This window comes from Bombus affinis, chromosome 10, assembly GCF_024516045.1.
Source record: "Bombus affinis isolate iyBomAffi1 chromosome 10, iyBomAffi1.2, whole genome shotgun sequence".
Taxonomy (NCBI): domain Eukaryota; kingdom Metazoa; phylum Arthropoda; class Insecta; order Hymenoptera; family Apidae; genus Bombus; species Bombus affinis.
The window spans coordinates 11,209,545-11,225,870 of NC_066353.1; the positions used below are offsets into that span (position 1 = coordinate 11,209,545).

Here is a 16,326-nt window from a genome sequence, read left to right on the forward strand (position 1 = left end):
TATAATTTTTAAGTATTGGGGTATAATCAAAAAAGTAATTTATATATTAGTCAATCGAGATCTAGATACTAAATAACGCAATTAACAAATACGTTTATTGTTGTACAAAATGAATAGAAACATTAAAAATGCACATGTCTTGAATATCTCTTTTATTTTTATTTTATCATATTTAATCAATATGTATTGTATCTACCTAGCCATTAGTATATTTAAAAATCACAGTCTTAGTTGAAGAATTGACAGCAGAAAATACTATCTGTATCCTATCCATATAGCAAATGTTTACAATGTACATAGTTTGCTTCTGCATACATACACGTAGTATGTATCCTAAATGAATAATTATGTATATGTGTTATGTACAGTAAATTGGATTATGTTGATCTACACTTTCACTGTTGTGCGTAATTGTAATATTTTTGCCCATTTTCCATCAATATAGAATTTGTTTGTTTATGCACAATTGCATTCTCAATCATGATATTTAAAAATTCAGCTAAAATAAAAAATATTTAGTCATTAAATTTTTTGGTATTTTTTAACATTCTCGTAACAATTATGTACATTTAAACTGATAGCAGAAAATGTCTAAAATAATATAATTTATATAGTTTTCAATTATTAGATTTTGGTCTTCTGGATTTCAGAATTTACAAAATATACACAACACATCATCATGTACAAGGATAAAAGCATGCATTCCAATATTATCATAGGAAAATCAAAATTTGTAAGGAAGACCCAAATAATATTAGTCCTATACAAAATATAGAAAGAGAATTGAAACATTATTTGGTAAAAAACATTTTTGTACAAATGAATCACTGCTTTAAGATATCTTTGCAAATAGATGCTAAGAGTGTAATCTCGCTTATCTCATGTATTAGCAATATACTTAATTTATATAGTGTAGTAGATACTTTTAGATATCTAATACTTAATATATTAAGAATTATTCAGAAGATTTATTCGGAAATGATTTATAATGAAATATACCATCTATATTACTAAAAAATTGCAACTTGAATAATCTTCAAAGGACTATCAAGTTATATCATAACATTTAATGATATATATTCATTATAAATCTAATTCTAATATAAGTGCAAATGTACAAGATTTCTACTTTGATTTGAATATCTAGAAACAAAACTTAAAAATGATAAAACTTAATAAACTACTAATTATTCGATGGAAATTGGGCATTACATAATATTGGTAGGCTATTCTGATTTGACTAACTCTAATGAAATAATTTATTTATATAATTTGAATATATGTAAATTCCTTTACGATTTGATTTAAACTAATATGAAAATGATTCCACGATTATTCTTTCATTGTAATATTAATTGAATCTAAAATTAATATATACATTTTTACAAAATATTTTATAATAAAATATACTGCAAGAATAATTATACATTAACAAATATTTTAATGCATTAAAATATTAAAAACAGTTATCTCAAATAGAATAGCCTATATAATGTATACTTTAGAGATCTCTAAATAGTATATATCATATATTTACATCAAATTTCATTATTTACAGAAACATAAAAGCATTATTACTTTTGATAAACATAAATTGATTTATGATTTAAAGTGGAATTTTCAAATAAAAGATGTACTAGTACGGGAAATACAACGTTTTGCGATTTCACTTATAGAATACAACTTGTATATATTATATAAATTATTCGTCGAATTACATGTGTTGTATTTTTACAAAGTAATCGTAGTGAATTTAAAACATTCTAGAGTTAAACATTATCATTGAACCTAATAAATAAATTTAAAAAATAAATATATTAAGTCAAAATATTTTTGCTAGAAAGAGAATAAACACACATCTAATAATATAATGAAAAAAATTAAGCTGTACAAGTTGTATCCTATAAAAAACATTGTACTTTGTTCTATACACAGAAAACATTTCTCTGCACATTATCTTTTGTTTAGTTCACGAATAAGTGAATTTAGAAAAATATTTTGTTTATGTTAAATGAATTAAATTTTCTACTTCTCTTATATGACACTAATATAATGTCTTTTATCTAATCATTGCAACATAATGATAAAAAAAAGGGCTAGCCTAGTTACAACTTCATTTAATATTACCTAGAAGTTATTATAGTTCATATTTCCCTTTTGTTTTTAAAATGTGGGTAAAAGATGTACCTTCAATATTTGATACTATAAAAGCAATTCAACTCTTTGGTTACACAAGGAGAGCTAGGTTGCATACTTTTCTTTTTAAATGACAATAATTAAATGCTCCATAAGTGCAACCACTCGAAAGTATTCTATTCTGATATATCATTGTTTTTCGAAAATTTATAATCTGTGATTATATCATTAAAAATTGCAACAAATGTTAATATCCAATTTTAAAAAAGAAAGATATACAATCGTAACTCAGTCTGTGTAGTTTTTGAACTACAAACCACAATAGTGTATTTGCACTATACAAAAGATTATGTATATGTCTCTAGCTATTAAAATTAAATTATCCAACGGAGTAATATTTGTACCAGAAAAAAGAAGGCAATTCTTCTAGTTTCAATAACATAAAAGAAAAAAGATTGCAGTATTTGTAAAACGAATATTTACAAACATGGAATATAGATTATGAAATTAAAACTGTCTGCAATGGCAATCGATTAAGTATAGTAAATCCCATATAAAACATCTCTATCATATTAGAAAGACATATATACCATGAAAATGCTTATATTTTGCCATCTAATTCGGTACAAAAGACGCTTTTCTTTTTACCTAAGCTAAAAAGGGCACCTGATGATGATTTGAACAGTAAAATATGAATTTACTAGCTATAAACTTCTAACATGAAGACAAATATTCTACAAAAAGGAATGATGTGTGATGTACATTAACGATTAAAGTTTATGAAAAACGTCCAGGTTGTTAATACTTAGGTTGTTTAGAAGTAGCAAAACATCGTCTTGCTTACGTAAAAGCATATATGTTTGTATATCTTTTAAAGTCTTAATAATAAGACTCCCAAAAATTATTGTGCACAAGTTAATGCACAAGTTAAAAAATTTCCTCTTTTCCAGATTTATAAATCAAAACAAAAAAGGAGAAAGAATCTTGAAAAACGAAGCACACTGAATGTTACATATATGAATGTATCAATATAAAGAATGGTATGCTTAATGTACCGCTCGTACGTATGCAGCATGCATGTGCAATACTGTAATGAGTGGTGTGTGTGGCACCAGGAATGTAACGTAATATATAAGGAAAACATTATATTATAAGCTGGCTGTCGTCAAACAGTAATACACGAGATCAGCTGCTGACAAAGTTGACTGTACTGTAATTGGTCCCCACTAATTCTTCGCATCTTAATGCCTTTTACTTCCTTCTCTTCTGATTCACATACTCTAAGTTCAATTTGAACACCACCTGGGTATTCTAAACTAAGCCCGCCACCTTTCACTTCTTCTCTAGAGAAGACAAATCCTTTTGGAGGGGCTCTTGCATCTATAATTTGTTTTACACGACCTAGTATAGCTTCTGAATTCAACCTACTCGATTCATCAGATAATGTAACTTCAACTTCTGTAGGTATTGACGTATTTAGTGGCCTACCGATACCGCGTGTAATACTAGGTCTCAATGGGTCACATGGTTCAGAGATGATGAAGCTAGGAAGAGGACTGTAATGAGGTAACGTATCTTCGAGCGAATCAGGCGATGGAGATGGTGAAGGTGAACAACTAATTAGTGTTACTTGTCCCCCAAGATCTGTTACAGATATTTGAGGTGGTACCTAGAACAAATAGAATATCATATAATATACATATTTCAATATAGAAAATTATAATTAAGCAACAATTTGTTAAATAAGTTTAACAATAAGAAAGTTATTTATTTACCCTTGGTATTTCTACAGGGTGTTCTTCTTGAATCATATCCAAAGCTGGACTGTTACTAGGCGAATAACTAACTGGTGTGGTAGCTGGTGATCTATGGTGTCTTAATGGACTCAAATCTAATGGTGTTGCTGGTGGTTGTGTTGGAGTACCATGAACTATGCTGCCCTGTACTGCTGCTGTAGTTAATCCACTTAAACCTAATAATAAAATGAATTATATTATAGTTTTAAAAATTTTCTATTTAGACTTTATATATCATACAACAAACAACAAGACAAAAATACCTTGTGTGATTGCTGCTACCCCTCTTTCATGTACAGGAGACCCAGGAATACTTGCAGGACTATGTGATGGTGACGCTAACCTTTGCAATTGTTGATATTCTTGTTGAAGTGCCTGAATCCCAGGTCCAGGGGGACCAGAACCTTCGGATGCTCTTCGAACAGGAGAATATCTTTCTGTAGAAACATGAGTACTTGGTTCCTTATATGAATCTCTGTTGCCTACTAAAAACAGCAAAACAAAATAATGTATTATTTAATTATTATAATTATACAAATCACACATTTGTATATATGGTATAATATAAATAAGCATGTAAATGTGTTAACAACGAATGTACAATACTTATAGTAATTCGTTTTTCTATTTATACAAAACGCAAAAAACCACACAAAAATTACCAGTGCTAGTATGATACAATGGATTCTTCTTAGCATGTGTAGATCCTCTAAGATGTGTTGGTAACAGCCGTGATGGGAGGTAAGCTCTATTCATCCTAGCTTCCACCTCCATTACCATTTCCGGATTTATAACTACATGCATATTACCAACCAACGAGGCATGGTAGTGCAGTAGACACAAAAAACCATGCAAAATCAAAAATAAAATCAAATATAATGAAGTACATGGCAGATAAAGTGCACATGTATATTATTTAAATAAAATTATATATGAATTTAAAATAAAATTATTATTCAAATATATTTACATATAGTATGTAACATTATACTAGTAGTGATAAATAATACACAATGATTATAATATTTATTGTAACAATATAAAATTTTGTCACATAAGGACATTTATCATGCATACCATTGTCAAAATAAAGAAACAAAAATACATACCAATATGCAAATATTGCAAAAGCAAAGATATAAACAAGGCATGATAATACTTACAACTTAGAAATGAAAAAATATAGCAAGCTTTTAAACTAATTGATACAGCAAATCATAATAATCAACTTTCGTCGAAGTGATATAAAACATGTTGTAATAAAGTGCATTGATGATGTGCACACAAATACCTGAAAAGGATAATCCACAGTACCTGGTCTTTGCATAACGGCAGTAACACCACTTCGTCTTCTTCTATCGCTACCGCCACTTCCACTTCCACTATTATTACCATTTGCATCACCATTTCCACTATTAACTCCAACATTTAATGACTGAGCACATGGTACCAAAGTTGGACTTCCACTTTGTATCTATATACAACATGAACAAATTAGTCGTGCCGCAAACTAATTTTTTAATAAATATTTCATAGCGTCATAGTATTTATTTTTCTTACAGGTTGTAAGTGTTCTCTACTACCAGGTTGACTCCATCCTCCATCTTCAGTACCACCAGAATTGCTGCCATGTTGTTGATAGAAGACATGAAGATTAGCTCCACCATCCGAAGCTCTTCTTCCAAAACTCCCTGCTGTAATTAATAAAATGTTTATTAAAAAGTGAAATGATTTATTAAAATAAACTGTAGTATATATTACTTACTTGCTCCCATCACAGGAGGAGGCTTTAATAAATGTTGATCTTTGATTTGAAAGTTTTGAGGAGGTTGATGTTGTACTAAAGGAAGGTTTAAGGGTAGATTTGTATGAGGTAACACTTGAGGATCAGTATTATTATATTGTAGTATAGGAAGGAGTCGTAATGCAGGATCGCCTGTAGTATGGTTATAGTTATAAGGATATGATGTTGGTGGCTGATGAGCTGTATCACCAGGTCCAACTGTGTGTCTTCTTGTTGTGTGATAAGGTGTGCCAGGTGTAAGTTGCAATCCACTTCTTTCTTCTGTTTCTGCTTCTGTATCACCAAACTTTTGAACAGCAAAGAAGAAGAATATGATTTTGAAATACATGCTGCTAGCTAACAGAATAAAATGCAATATTTACCTTTTCTAACTGATGTGCTCCATCAGGAGCATAATCTCCTGGTATACTTTGAATACTAGGTAAACTAGGCATTGTTGGTTCTAATCGGTCAACAAGAAGATTATATATTGCTGACACATGGTCAAAAGCATTTCCTTGAACTGCTTTTAACAATGTTTCTGGACTAAGCCCTGGTAATCTTAACATATTTTCTATCACTACCTGATTTAATTGTGGTGGCACATTTTCAGAATTACACCTGAGAACATATATTAAAATAAATAAAATACCTTTTTCATATATTTATTGTACGTATTTTATTGATATTTATATATTACCCTCCTGGTTCAGGTTCTGTTGTACCATCTCCACCCATCCAAGAGTGTGCTAAAATTTGTGAAATACTTAAACGTCGTTCTGGTTCTACTACCAACATATGCCTAATCAGTTTCTCACATTCTACAAAAAATTGATATATTAGTCAAATGTATATATTTAAAACACATAATGGAGTACAATATGTTAAAATTATATAAATTTGTACATTTACCTGCAGACATAAAAAATGGTATTCTGAATTTCCCTGAGATTACTACAGAACGTAGTAGTTGCATTGTGGGTCCATCAAATGGTAATGCACCACAAACCAACACATACAAAACAACACCTAGGCTCTATAATTACAGATGAGATATTTAAATGATAAGAATTTTTTGTTATTTTAATACATTGTAATAATAATATGACATACCCATACATCAGCCCTTGGGCCATCATAGTGCTTTCCTTCAAAAATTTCTGGAGCAGCATATGGTGGGGACCCACACCAGGTGCTAAGTGGAACACCTGGAGTATATTCATTACTAAATCCAAAGTCTGCAAGTTTTATATTATTGTCTGCATCAAGTAGTAAATTCTCAGCCTAAAATAATAATATGTACATAGTCATTTTATATAAAAATACTAACAATTTTTTCATTTTTTTTAATTTTTCATAAATTTTTGAAATATTTTAAAAATATATTTTTTTGTATTTAAACCTTAAGATCTCGATGAACAACTCTCTGTTGATGAAGGTAACGAACAGCAAGAACAATTTGACGAAAAATTCTTCTTGCTTCTGGTTCTGGCATTCTTCCATTCCGTACAAGGTGATCAAATATTTCTCCTCCTGGAGCATATTCAGTAACTAAATATATCATCTTTTCTGTTTCCATTACTTGGTACAATCTTATAATATGTGGATGCCTTAATCGTTTCATTATATGTACTTCACGAAAAATTTTTGCTAGATTTTCTTCATTTAATTTTGTTTTATCTATTATTTTAATAGCAACCTATAACAGAAATATACATATTACGAATTTATGACTGTTAAGAAATATCACAAACAAGTAACGTCTACTGTGTTCAGTTTAATTTAATATTTTGTTATTTTAAAAAACTTAAAGCACAACATGATCATTAGTAATATATATCATCTATTAACACAAAATGTTTACAAATTTTTCAAAGCACATAAAAGATCATTAAAGAAAAGATGTATTTTTTATATAATTCATATTTCATTATAAAAATTAATTGCATTACAGTATCAGAGAATTAATATATAAAATTGTAGTAATATAATATATTTGATTTAATTACTACATGAAAACAGGAAAACATACAAAGAGGAAAAACAAGACGAATGAATGCAAATTAAAAAAAAATACTACATTCATAGGATCATATAGAATCAATACATATTGAATCAATAAATTTCTATATGAACATTAATTGACGGTATTTTTATTTTTACATTTCAATGATATCCAATCTATTATCATTAATAATGATTTGAAAAAACATCCAACGAACATATTTCAATCGATGTAATAGTATCTGTTGGTAACATAGGTTCGCGAAACATTCTTTCAAGTTATTAGCTCTCTTCGTGTTTTGACATATTGTTATTACATAGAAAGCTTTTATAATGCGTAAAATATGATATAATTTATATGTCCATGCCGTTATCCAAAGATATAACGACAAAATGACGGGTGTTCGTGTTTGTGAGAAAAATGCGTTAACAATGGACTTACCTTCGATTTAGTCACAACGTGGGTGGCCATTTTAACAACGGCAAAATTTCCCTTGCCAATAGTCTTTTCCAATTCGTAATAACCGACACGAATAAGTTTGTTGACAGAAAATTCTTGCGAAACTTCATTGTGCGACGTCGTCGCGGATGCCATTTTTTAATCACTTGTCTCGCTCAACTCGTTACCAATCATTTACTGTTTAGTACATTAATATTTCCGCTAGAGGTGCTACGGCTAATCGACACTTCTGCCATCTAGTAAAATAATTCAAATTAAAAAATCAGAAGAAATCAAGTATTATTATCAATTGCGAAAAAAAATCCTAAAACGATGTTTCGTATAAAAATGATTTATAGGATAGAATAAATGAAATCTGTAAGAAGAGTTCATTAATTATCTATAGTTATTGATTATATGCATTGTTTGTTTACTTTTTTTACGTAGTTATGAGATAAATCCTTATACGCCATCTATGCAAGTAAATATTATTCATGAAAATTAATAAATAGAAATATATAGATTTGAGTTCGTTGATCCTTTTTTTTTAAGTTCACAGAGCATTGAATGTATTATCCTTAGTTTGTATACATACATGTAAAACATCTTTACATATATGAAACATAAAAAACTGTCGCTTGTTTCTTAAATAAACTAATAGATTTTTCATTAAGCATTCATTTTACTTTTAAGTAGTTTCTCAAATATGACAGAAATATATTAAATATTAATATTTTCAGCAAAAAGGAATCTTCGATGAAAACTTTTCATTATGACATATTCTATTTTCATCTAACTTCTTCACTTCTATGTCGTTGCTATAATCACAGTATTCACCGCGAAACTGCTACGTAGACGAAAACAGATTGTTAAACGCTGTCAGAAATGGTATTTTAGTTAGAATGTTATAGAAAAAAAATTGAATTGTTTTAGCAGGTACAATAGAACTGATAACTTAATATTAAATGGCAATGGGAAAGTATTAATTCGATGAAGTAAATACCTTTCATTTATTCAAAAAATACATCTTAGAAAATGGAAGAAAGTACAATACTATGGATGCTTTCACTGGTAATGTTAGTCGGTTCCTGTATAGCTGGATCCTTGCCATTAGTCATGAATTTATCTGAGGTAATGTCCTTTTCATTTGACGATAGATGAAAAGAACAATTTTTTTATCTATCATTTTCTATGATTGTCATATACTTAAACTACTGATTACAGATTCTACAAAGAACCCCATGATCATGAACATCATGAACCTTTAATCTTTCTAGGATAAATTACAACTGGTTTCGATACTTGGTGCTGGACTTCTTGTAGGCACTGCGCTAGCTGTGATTATACCTGAAGGTATAAGAGCATTGTTTACTGATGGAAGCAATAGTGATCAAGGAGTTCAAAGTTAGTATTTCACTATAACATTTATAATGAAATAGTTTTTTATATATGATAAACATACATATTTTGCATCTTTTTTATAATATAAGATATTAATATTTATATTTGTAATAAACAGAAATATTTTTCATATTTTGTATTTTAGTTTTATATGAAAAGCTATATATATAGCCAATTAAAATACTTGAAATTCCTTTAGATTTAATTTGATATTATTTCAATAAAACTTAATATTTTTGACCTTCATTTTTTAGGTGATCCTCACTCCTTAATAGGTATTAGTTTAATACTTGGTTTTGTATTTATGCTACTGATTGATCAATGTTCAGCTAGAAGAAGTGGAGTAAGAGAAAGGAGTGTCACTGCCACCTTAGGTCTTGTAGTTCATGCAGCAGCTGATGGAGTAGCATTAGGAGCTGCTGCAACTACATCAGAGGCTGATGTAGAAATAATTGTTTTTTTAGCAATAATGTTACATAAGGTAAACAAAATAAATTAAGTAGTTTTCCATGTCTAAGAAGAAGAATGTTAAAAATATATGTAGTAAGTGTTAAATAAATAACTCAGGTATTTTTTACAGGCACCTGCTGCATTTGGTCTGGTATCATTTTTACTACATGAGGGAGTAGATAGAAAAAAAATTGGTAGACATCTTTTAGTATTTTCTTTAGCTGCACCTTGTCTTGCTCTTGTAACATATTTTGGTATTGGGAAGGTAAATTGTTTTAAAATTAAATAATGAAATTATTCCATAATATATATTCTCAGAACATTAATGTAAAATTGATATACTTATATATATTTTTAGGAAGGGAAAGAAACACTTAGTAATGTTAATGCAACTGGAGTAGCAATGTTATTTAGTGCAGGTACATTCCTATATGTTGCAACAGTACATGTTTTACCAGAACTAATGACAAGAAATAGTGGCAACTATACACATCTACCAACTGCCGAAAATGTTGCAGTGTCTTCTTCTGGACTAAAAGTTAAAGAAATATTAGTTTTAGTATTGGGCTCCCTTTTACCTGTATTAATTACGAATGGTCATCATCATTGACAAAATATCATACAAAAAATACATCTTTTTTTCACTATGTGTAATATAAAATGTCCCTCTCATTAAAAGGTATAATATTTTAATATATTCCATGATTTTTATATAAAATCATGAAGTGACAACTGGAAAGTTCGTCAATTCAGACACCTGTTTCAATAATAATCAAGAGATATACTTTTATGTACTGTACATAATTGTAGAAAGGGCATATCATATTATTATATATTTGTATAAATTTAAAGATAAAAGAGTAAAACACAGAGTTATATAAAATAACATAAAAAACATTTCTATCAAGTTTTCATTTTCCAATGAAACTTCATAAATGTTATTTATTAGTAAATAACATTTGAATATAAAAAATAAATTAAAGAACTTTTTTATTGCTCCATATTGATTATACTACAAAACTTTTTTGTATTATACTTTTAAAGTTTTGTTTTATTGACTATACTATAAAAGATATGTTTTAAAAAATATATTTCATATTGTAACATAGCAGTACCTGATTAATAATATAACATACTACAATTAATTTATTTCATCTATTAAAACCTATATTTTTAATTTTTATATAAAATATTTTAAGAAATTATAGTAGGAAGTTCTTTATACACATGAGATTTTGGAACCGTAAATTATCTGATTCTTATCTAAATATACGTTATTTTATAAGGATAGATTGAAATAATTTTAAAAAAATTGTTATTATATCAATCCATTTATTTATAAGAATACTACAAAAATATATAAATAAATATAACATCTGACATACAGATATATATATCTTTATGCAATACATTTCTTTTTACTAGTCTAAGTTGCAACATTAAGTTAAAATTTTTTGTATCTTTCAGTACTTTTGCTTTGATACGTTGACAGCTATAGTGTGTCATCAATAACTCACATTGCTAAATTTTTTGGTATGATTAAAGTAAGATAAATTTCATGGATTAAGAAATATTTAACAATATGAATGACTTAGATGTCAGACAAAAGTGCGTAGATATACTAAAAATATTTTGCAAAAATTATATATATAAAATTAAATACATATGTATTTAAATCTATTACGGCTCTCAAAACAAAATATACATATAAAATTCGCATGGTAGTCAATATGTTAAAGTGAAAGAATAAAATACCTGTGTAGACAAGCAGAAAGAAAATTTGTATAAACACAAAATATAATTGAATTCAATATACATACTTGTACAGAGGTTACAAAAAGTATTGATATACCCCAGTATTTAGTACCTGATTATAGTACCCACACACTAATTAATTTAATCTAAGTATATAAAATTTCGTACCATTTAATAGTACATATTTTCATATGGTTACAAAAATTTAATACTATAAAAATAAAATGTAGAACTCGATTAAAAAACGCTTCATTGGAAAATAAGAACATGTGTTAATATTTCTTGTAGCCACTGTAATTTTCAAACGTGAGAGTAATATTTCGAATTTAAGCGCTAGTATAGTTAGTATGTAAGTACATGCTGTTCTGAAACTGGAATGACGATCGTGTCCTTTATTATCACAAGCCGTGGTGGAACACACAGCTGTAATTCACAACAATGGTGGTGCCGGTCGTGTTTTAGGTTAAAGTTGCGTGGTTTTCAGTAACTTTAGTCCAATTAGCATTGTGAAAAATGGACAATAGGATCACAATATGTGACCCAGACGAAGAAGAAATTAACAATGAAATATTTCGGGATATCGAGCCAGTCACGTGGATCAATGATGATCCGAACTATGATTTGGATGAGATCAACATGTTCTTCCATAGGGTGGATTCAGATCAGATTATATACGAAGAAAAAAAGAAAAAATGTAAATTTATCGGTAAATATGTTATGGGTGATGTTCTTGGTGAAGGTAGTTACGGAAAGGTGAAAGAAGTGTTGGACTCAGAGACACTTTGTCGAAGAGCCGTGAAAATTTTGAAAAGGAAGAAACTTCGTAGAATCCCAAATGGAGAGCTTAACGTTCAACGGTACGATTAACAAATTTTAATATTTCCTTTATATCTTATTTATTCATGAAATAAAATGGATTAAAACAATTTTTAATTGCTAATATTATGCAGTCAATCTGTTGAATTTTGTAGATATGATACCACATGATTTCTGTTATATTAAATCTTATTTTTTATTTGTACAAAACACAAAGAAAGAGGAATATTTACTCTTATGATATTCATATTAATCCAACAAGAATGAATGTATAAAATAAAATAATACATGTAATGTAAACATTTATATTATTAGAATTGTTAAAAGTTTAATGTAACATTACATAACATTATAAAACTTATAACAATTATTTTAGTATATACAATAAAATTAAAATTTATGTGTGTATTATTATTCTTAATGTAGTTTATTTAAAAAGCACAATGTTAGAAATCATAAATATTTACTGGCAATTTATAATTTATACAATATCTTAGAAAAGAAGGCTACACTGATACATAAAAGTAATATATATCTTTTAAGACATATATATGATTACTTTCTAGAATTCTAAATATTATTTGTTCACATTCATTAACAGGGAGATAAGACTATTAAGGATATTAAAACATAAGAATGTAATTAACCTTGTAGATGTTTTATATAATGATGAAAAGGAGAAGATGTACCTAGTTATGGAATTTTGTGTATGTGGATTACAGGTAAAGTTCAAAAGCCTTACATGGTTTATTTTAGAATGTGTTATACACATATGCCTTTATAAATTGATGTTTGATTATGTTTAAAGTTTTAGTGCAATCCGTGTGATAATTAATTCAACATTTCTAAATATTTGTAATGCTTTTATAAACATTTAAAAAATTTTTTACTATATATTATAACAATATTTAAAACTGATTTATCTTATATATTCAGTATAAGAGTAAAAGATATAGTTTTAAAATTCATTTTTTACTGGAATAAGTATCAATAAACAGTATATATAACAAAATTAATATTTTCATCGAATTAACTCCATATGATATAATTTTTGTAATTTAGTACAATAGTTTTTTATACTTTAAAATCTGTTATTTTATGTAAATTTTATGTATAATAAAAACCTGCATGGAATTAACAACAATTAGATTTCTATTTATTAGATTTTTTGCAGGATATGTTGGGAAGCACACCTCTTAAGAAGCTTCCAATTTGGCAAGCACATGACTATTTCTGTCAGTTACTGGATGGTTTAGAATACCTCTACAGCAAAGGGATAGTACATAAAGATATAAAACCAGGGAATTTATTATTAGCATTAGATGGCACATTGAAGATTAGTGATTTTGGAGTTGCAGAGGTATATATTTAACTTATTTTTTTTTTTTATTATACTAATGTAATATTTAAATTCAAGTGTTTCAACTTAATAAAGTTAAAGTTTGTATTAAGAGAATAGATCATAAACTAAAAGATGAGATTGTACAATTTTTTATGTTTTTATTAGGCATTAGATATGTTTTCTGAAGATGATACATGTAAAATGGGACAAGGATCACCAGCATTTCAGCCTCCTGAAATTGCAAATGGCTGTGAAACATTTTCTGGTTTTAAAGTAGATATATGGAGCAGTGGAGTTACATTGTAAGTATACTTCTCTATAAATTATATTTATTTACCTGTTGTGTTAAAATAAGTTATATTTACAAATCAAATTCTATTTTTCATAAAATATAATATAAGGGAATTTAGCAAACACTTTTTAATAAGATTATAAATATTTTATAGGTACAATATAACTACAGGTCAATATCCTTTTCAAGGCGATAATATTTATAAATTATATGAAAATATAGGAAAAGGTGAATATACTATACCTGAAGAAGTAGAAGAGCCACTAAAATCTCTTATACAAGGAATGCTGCAGAAAGATGCAGATAAAAGATTTACTTTGCAACAAGTTAAAAAACACCCATGGACTATATGCAGGCATCCTAAAACACAAGAAGAAGTGCCTATACCTCCTCTTAAAGGACATAAATGGCACAGCATGACCGTACTACCGTACCTGATGGAGTATCATTACGGAGGTGACGACAATCCTACGTATTATACCGAACATCAGCTAAATGGTATGTATTTCTATTCTTTTTTCTTTTTAATTAGATTTTTTGCATTGTGCTATGTGTTATTGTATTTATGTATTAAAGCTTAAATTTTTGTTGCGATAATATTTGATATTAATTTGTATTCTCACAACTAACAGAAAGGTAAGATAAAACCTGCATGTATAAAGACACCAATAAGAAATATACAAATTAGATGTTAGTACATTTATGGTATAATACATTACAGTTCATAAGTAACATTTATGCAACGATTTGTTAATTATATTATTTTATAATTGAATTAATAATTTTATCCAATACAAACGTTCTATAACTGTATTTTAACAAAATTAGCGTAATATTTGTACATATTTATTTATAAATTAAGATATGTCTTGCATAATTTGTATAGATTATTTCAAATTGAAGATAAAGGAAATTGTTATTAAAAGTTGGTCAAAATCTTGTCTATCTTTTTTATATGCATCGTTAGAAAACAAATATCATTAAAGAGAATATATATTTATACAAATTATAATTATAATAAAAGTACATAAACACTTGAATAAAATACAGCTTTTGCTTTTCAGATTCTAAACGGAATACTGAACAATCTTTTTCAAATCGACTACTAGTATTCTTATCAAAGACATGCACCATTCTGTAACAATGACACGCTTATATCTACCTATGATGTTGCGAGCTGACAAAAACGGGTACTCTCTATATAGTGTATACCCTGTTTTGCCCCTATGCCTTTTGTAACATCTAAAGTTATATATAAATTAATTATGGAATTAAAATCTTTAACTCAACAATGTTTTCGAATAGTTCTATGTATTAGCTTTTGCAATGTGTCATGCATATTTTAAACTCTGTGTAGTAATATTATAACTATTGCAATGATGACTTGTTTTGTATATTGCACGATTAACTATAGTTATTATATTATATACATTTAAAAATAAATAAAATTAACCCTCATAATATAAATTTATAAACAACTACTAAATAAGTTTGTCTTTTTTTTGTCCAGAAGAAAAACGGCTTCAAGAAATGGACAAAATTAGTGAAGACCAAAAAACTACTTGGAATAGTCACAACAGCAAACCAAATTCACATCAAAGTAAACGGCGATGGCGTAAACCAATTTCGTGTATTAACGTTAAGAAATTTCCGTCTTGTAAGCCATCGTGATTTGACTCATTGCCATGCTTATCTTTTATTATATATTTTCCTGACTATGTCAGATACAAAGTTTCTCTGCAATGGAGATGACTGAAAATTTAATAAATGCTGAACCGTGCTAGAATAACGACCCAGCTACAGCTCGAATTGAGTATAAAATTTGAACTAATTCAAAAACATTGAAAATGTAAACATTTGTGATATTAATATTAAATAGTCATAGTAAATAATTCATTATGATCTATTAATTATGAGGTTAATGACTCGACATCCAAATAAAGTGATTTTCTTTCATGTGCCATAATGAAGTTACGATTATTAAGGATATCTGTTAAACGTCTTTTTTGTACAATTTCTTTCTTTTTTTTATTAACTTAGGCGATAAAAAGATTTAAAAGGCGACACAGAGAAAATTATAAAATTATTTTTAGTATCCTTTTCACAATCATC

General features: G+C 27.8%; 3 protein-coding genes across 8 annotated transcripts; 2 read left to right on the forward strand and 1 right to left on the reverse strand.

Moving 5' to 3' along the window:
* Positions 1 to 137: 137 nt before the first annotated feature.
* LOC126921235 (serine/threonine-protein kinase SIK3-like) lies at positions 138 to 8,371 on the reverse strand. 3 transcript variants are annotated; one of them, XM_050732611.1, is made up of 13 exons: positions 8,162 to 8,371; positions 7,118 to 7,414; positions 6,829 to 6,999; positions 6,628 to 6,751; positions 6,416 to 6,536; positions 6,099 to 6,336; positions 5,698 to 6,022; positions 5,493 to 5,626; positions 5,247 to 5,406; positions 4,595 to 4,726; positions 4,196 to 4,414; positions 3,912 to 4,108; positions 138 to 3,805 (listed from the first exon to the last, which is right to left on the reverse strand). In XM_050732611.1, the coding sequence occupies exons 1-13, from the start codon at positions 8,312 to 8,314 to the stop codon at positions 3,302 to 3,304; spliced, it is 2,775 nt and encodes a 924-aa protein (XP_050588568.1). In that variant the 5' UTR covers positions 8,315 to 8,371; the 3' UTR covers positions 138 to 3,301. The 3 variants fall into 3 exon arrangements, with proteins under 3 accessions (XP_050588568.1, XP_050588567.1, XP_050588569.1); XM_050732610.1 differs by having other exon boundaries at positions 4,196 to 4,417; positions 8,162 to 8,370; XM_050732612.1 differs by lacking the exon at positions 4,595 to 4,726 and having other exon boundaries at positions 8,162 to 8,370.
* A 501-nt stretch (positions 8,372 to 8,872) lies between these two features.
* LOC126921260 (zinc transporter ZIP9) lies at positions 8,873 to 10,906 on the forward strand. Of its 2 annotated transcripts, none has more exons than XM_050732719.1 (5): positions 8,873 to 9,289; positions 9,436 to 9,562; positions 9,814 to 10,040; positions 10,140 to 10,274; positions 10,368 to 10,906. In XM_050732719.1, exons 1-5 carry the CDS (start codon positions 9,194 to 9,196, stop codon positions 10,617 to 10,619), a joined length of 837 nt encoding a protein of 278 aa, XP_050588676.1. In that variant the 5' UTR covers positions 8,873 to 9,193; the 3' UTR covers positions 10,620 to 10,906. The 2 variants fall into 2 exon arrangements, with proteins under 2 accessions (XP_050588676.1, XP_050588677.1); XM_050732720.1 differs by having other exon boundaries at positions 8,878 to 9,289; positions 9,383 to 9,562.
* A 688-nt stretch (positions 10,907 to 11,594) lies between these two features.
* On the forward strand, positions 11,595 to 16,180 carry LOC126921251 (serine/threonine-protein kinase STK11-like). Of its 3 annotated transcripts, XM_050732674.1 has the most exons (7): positions 11,595 to 12,113; positions 12,227 to 12,621; positions 13,182 to 13,302; positions 13,755 to 13,940; positions 14,088 to 14,224; positions 14,369 to 14,712; positions 15,725 to 16,180. In XM_050732674.1, exons 2-7 carry the CDS (start codon positions 12,278 to 12,280, stop codon positions 15,883 to 15,885), a joined length of 1,293 nt encoding a protein of 430 aa, XP_050588631.1. In that variant the 5' UTR covers positions 11,595 to 12,113; positions 12,227 to 12,277; the 3' UTR covers positions 15,886 to 16,180. The 3 variants fall into 3 exon arrangements, with proteins under 3 accessions (XP_050588631.1, XP_050588630.1, XP_050588632.1); XM_050732673.1 differs by lacking the exon at positions 11,595 to 12,113 and having other exon boundaries at positions 12,121 to 12,621; XM_050732675.1 differs by lacking the exons at positions 11,595 to 12,113; positions 15,725 to 16,180 and adding an exon at positions 15,279 to 15,404 and having other exon boundaries at positions 12,122 to 12,621.
* The last annotated feature ends 146 nt before the right edge of the window (positions 16,181 to 16,326 follow it).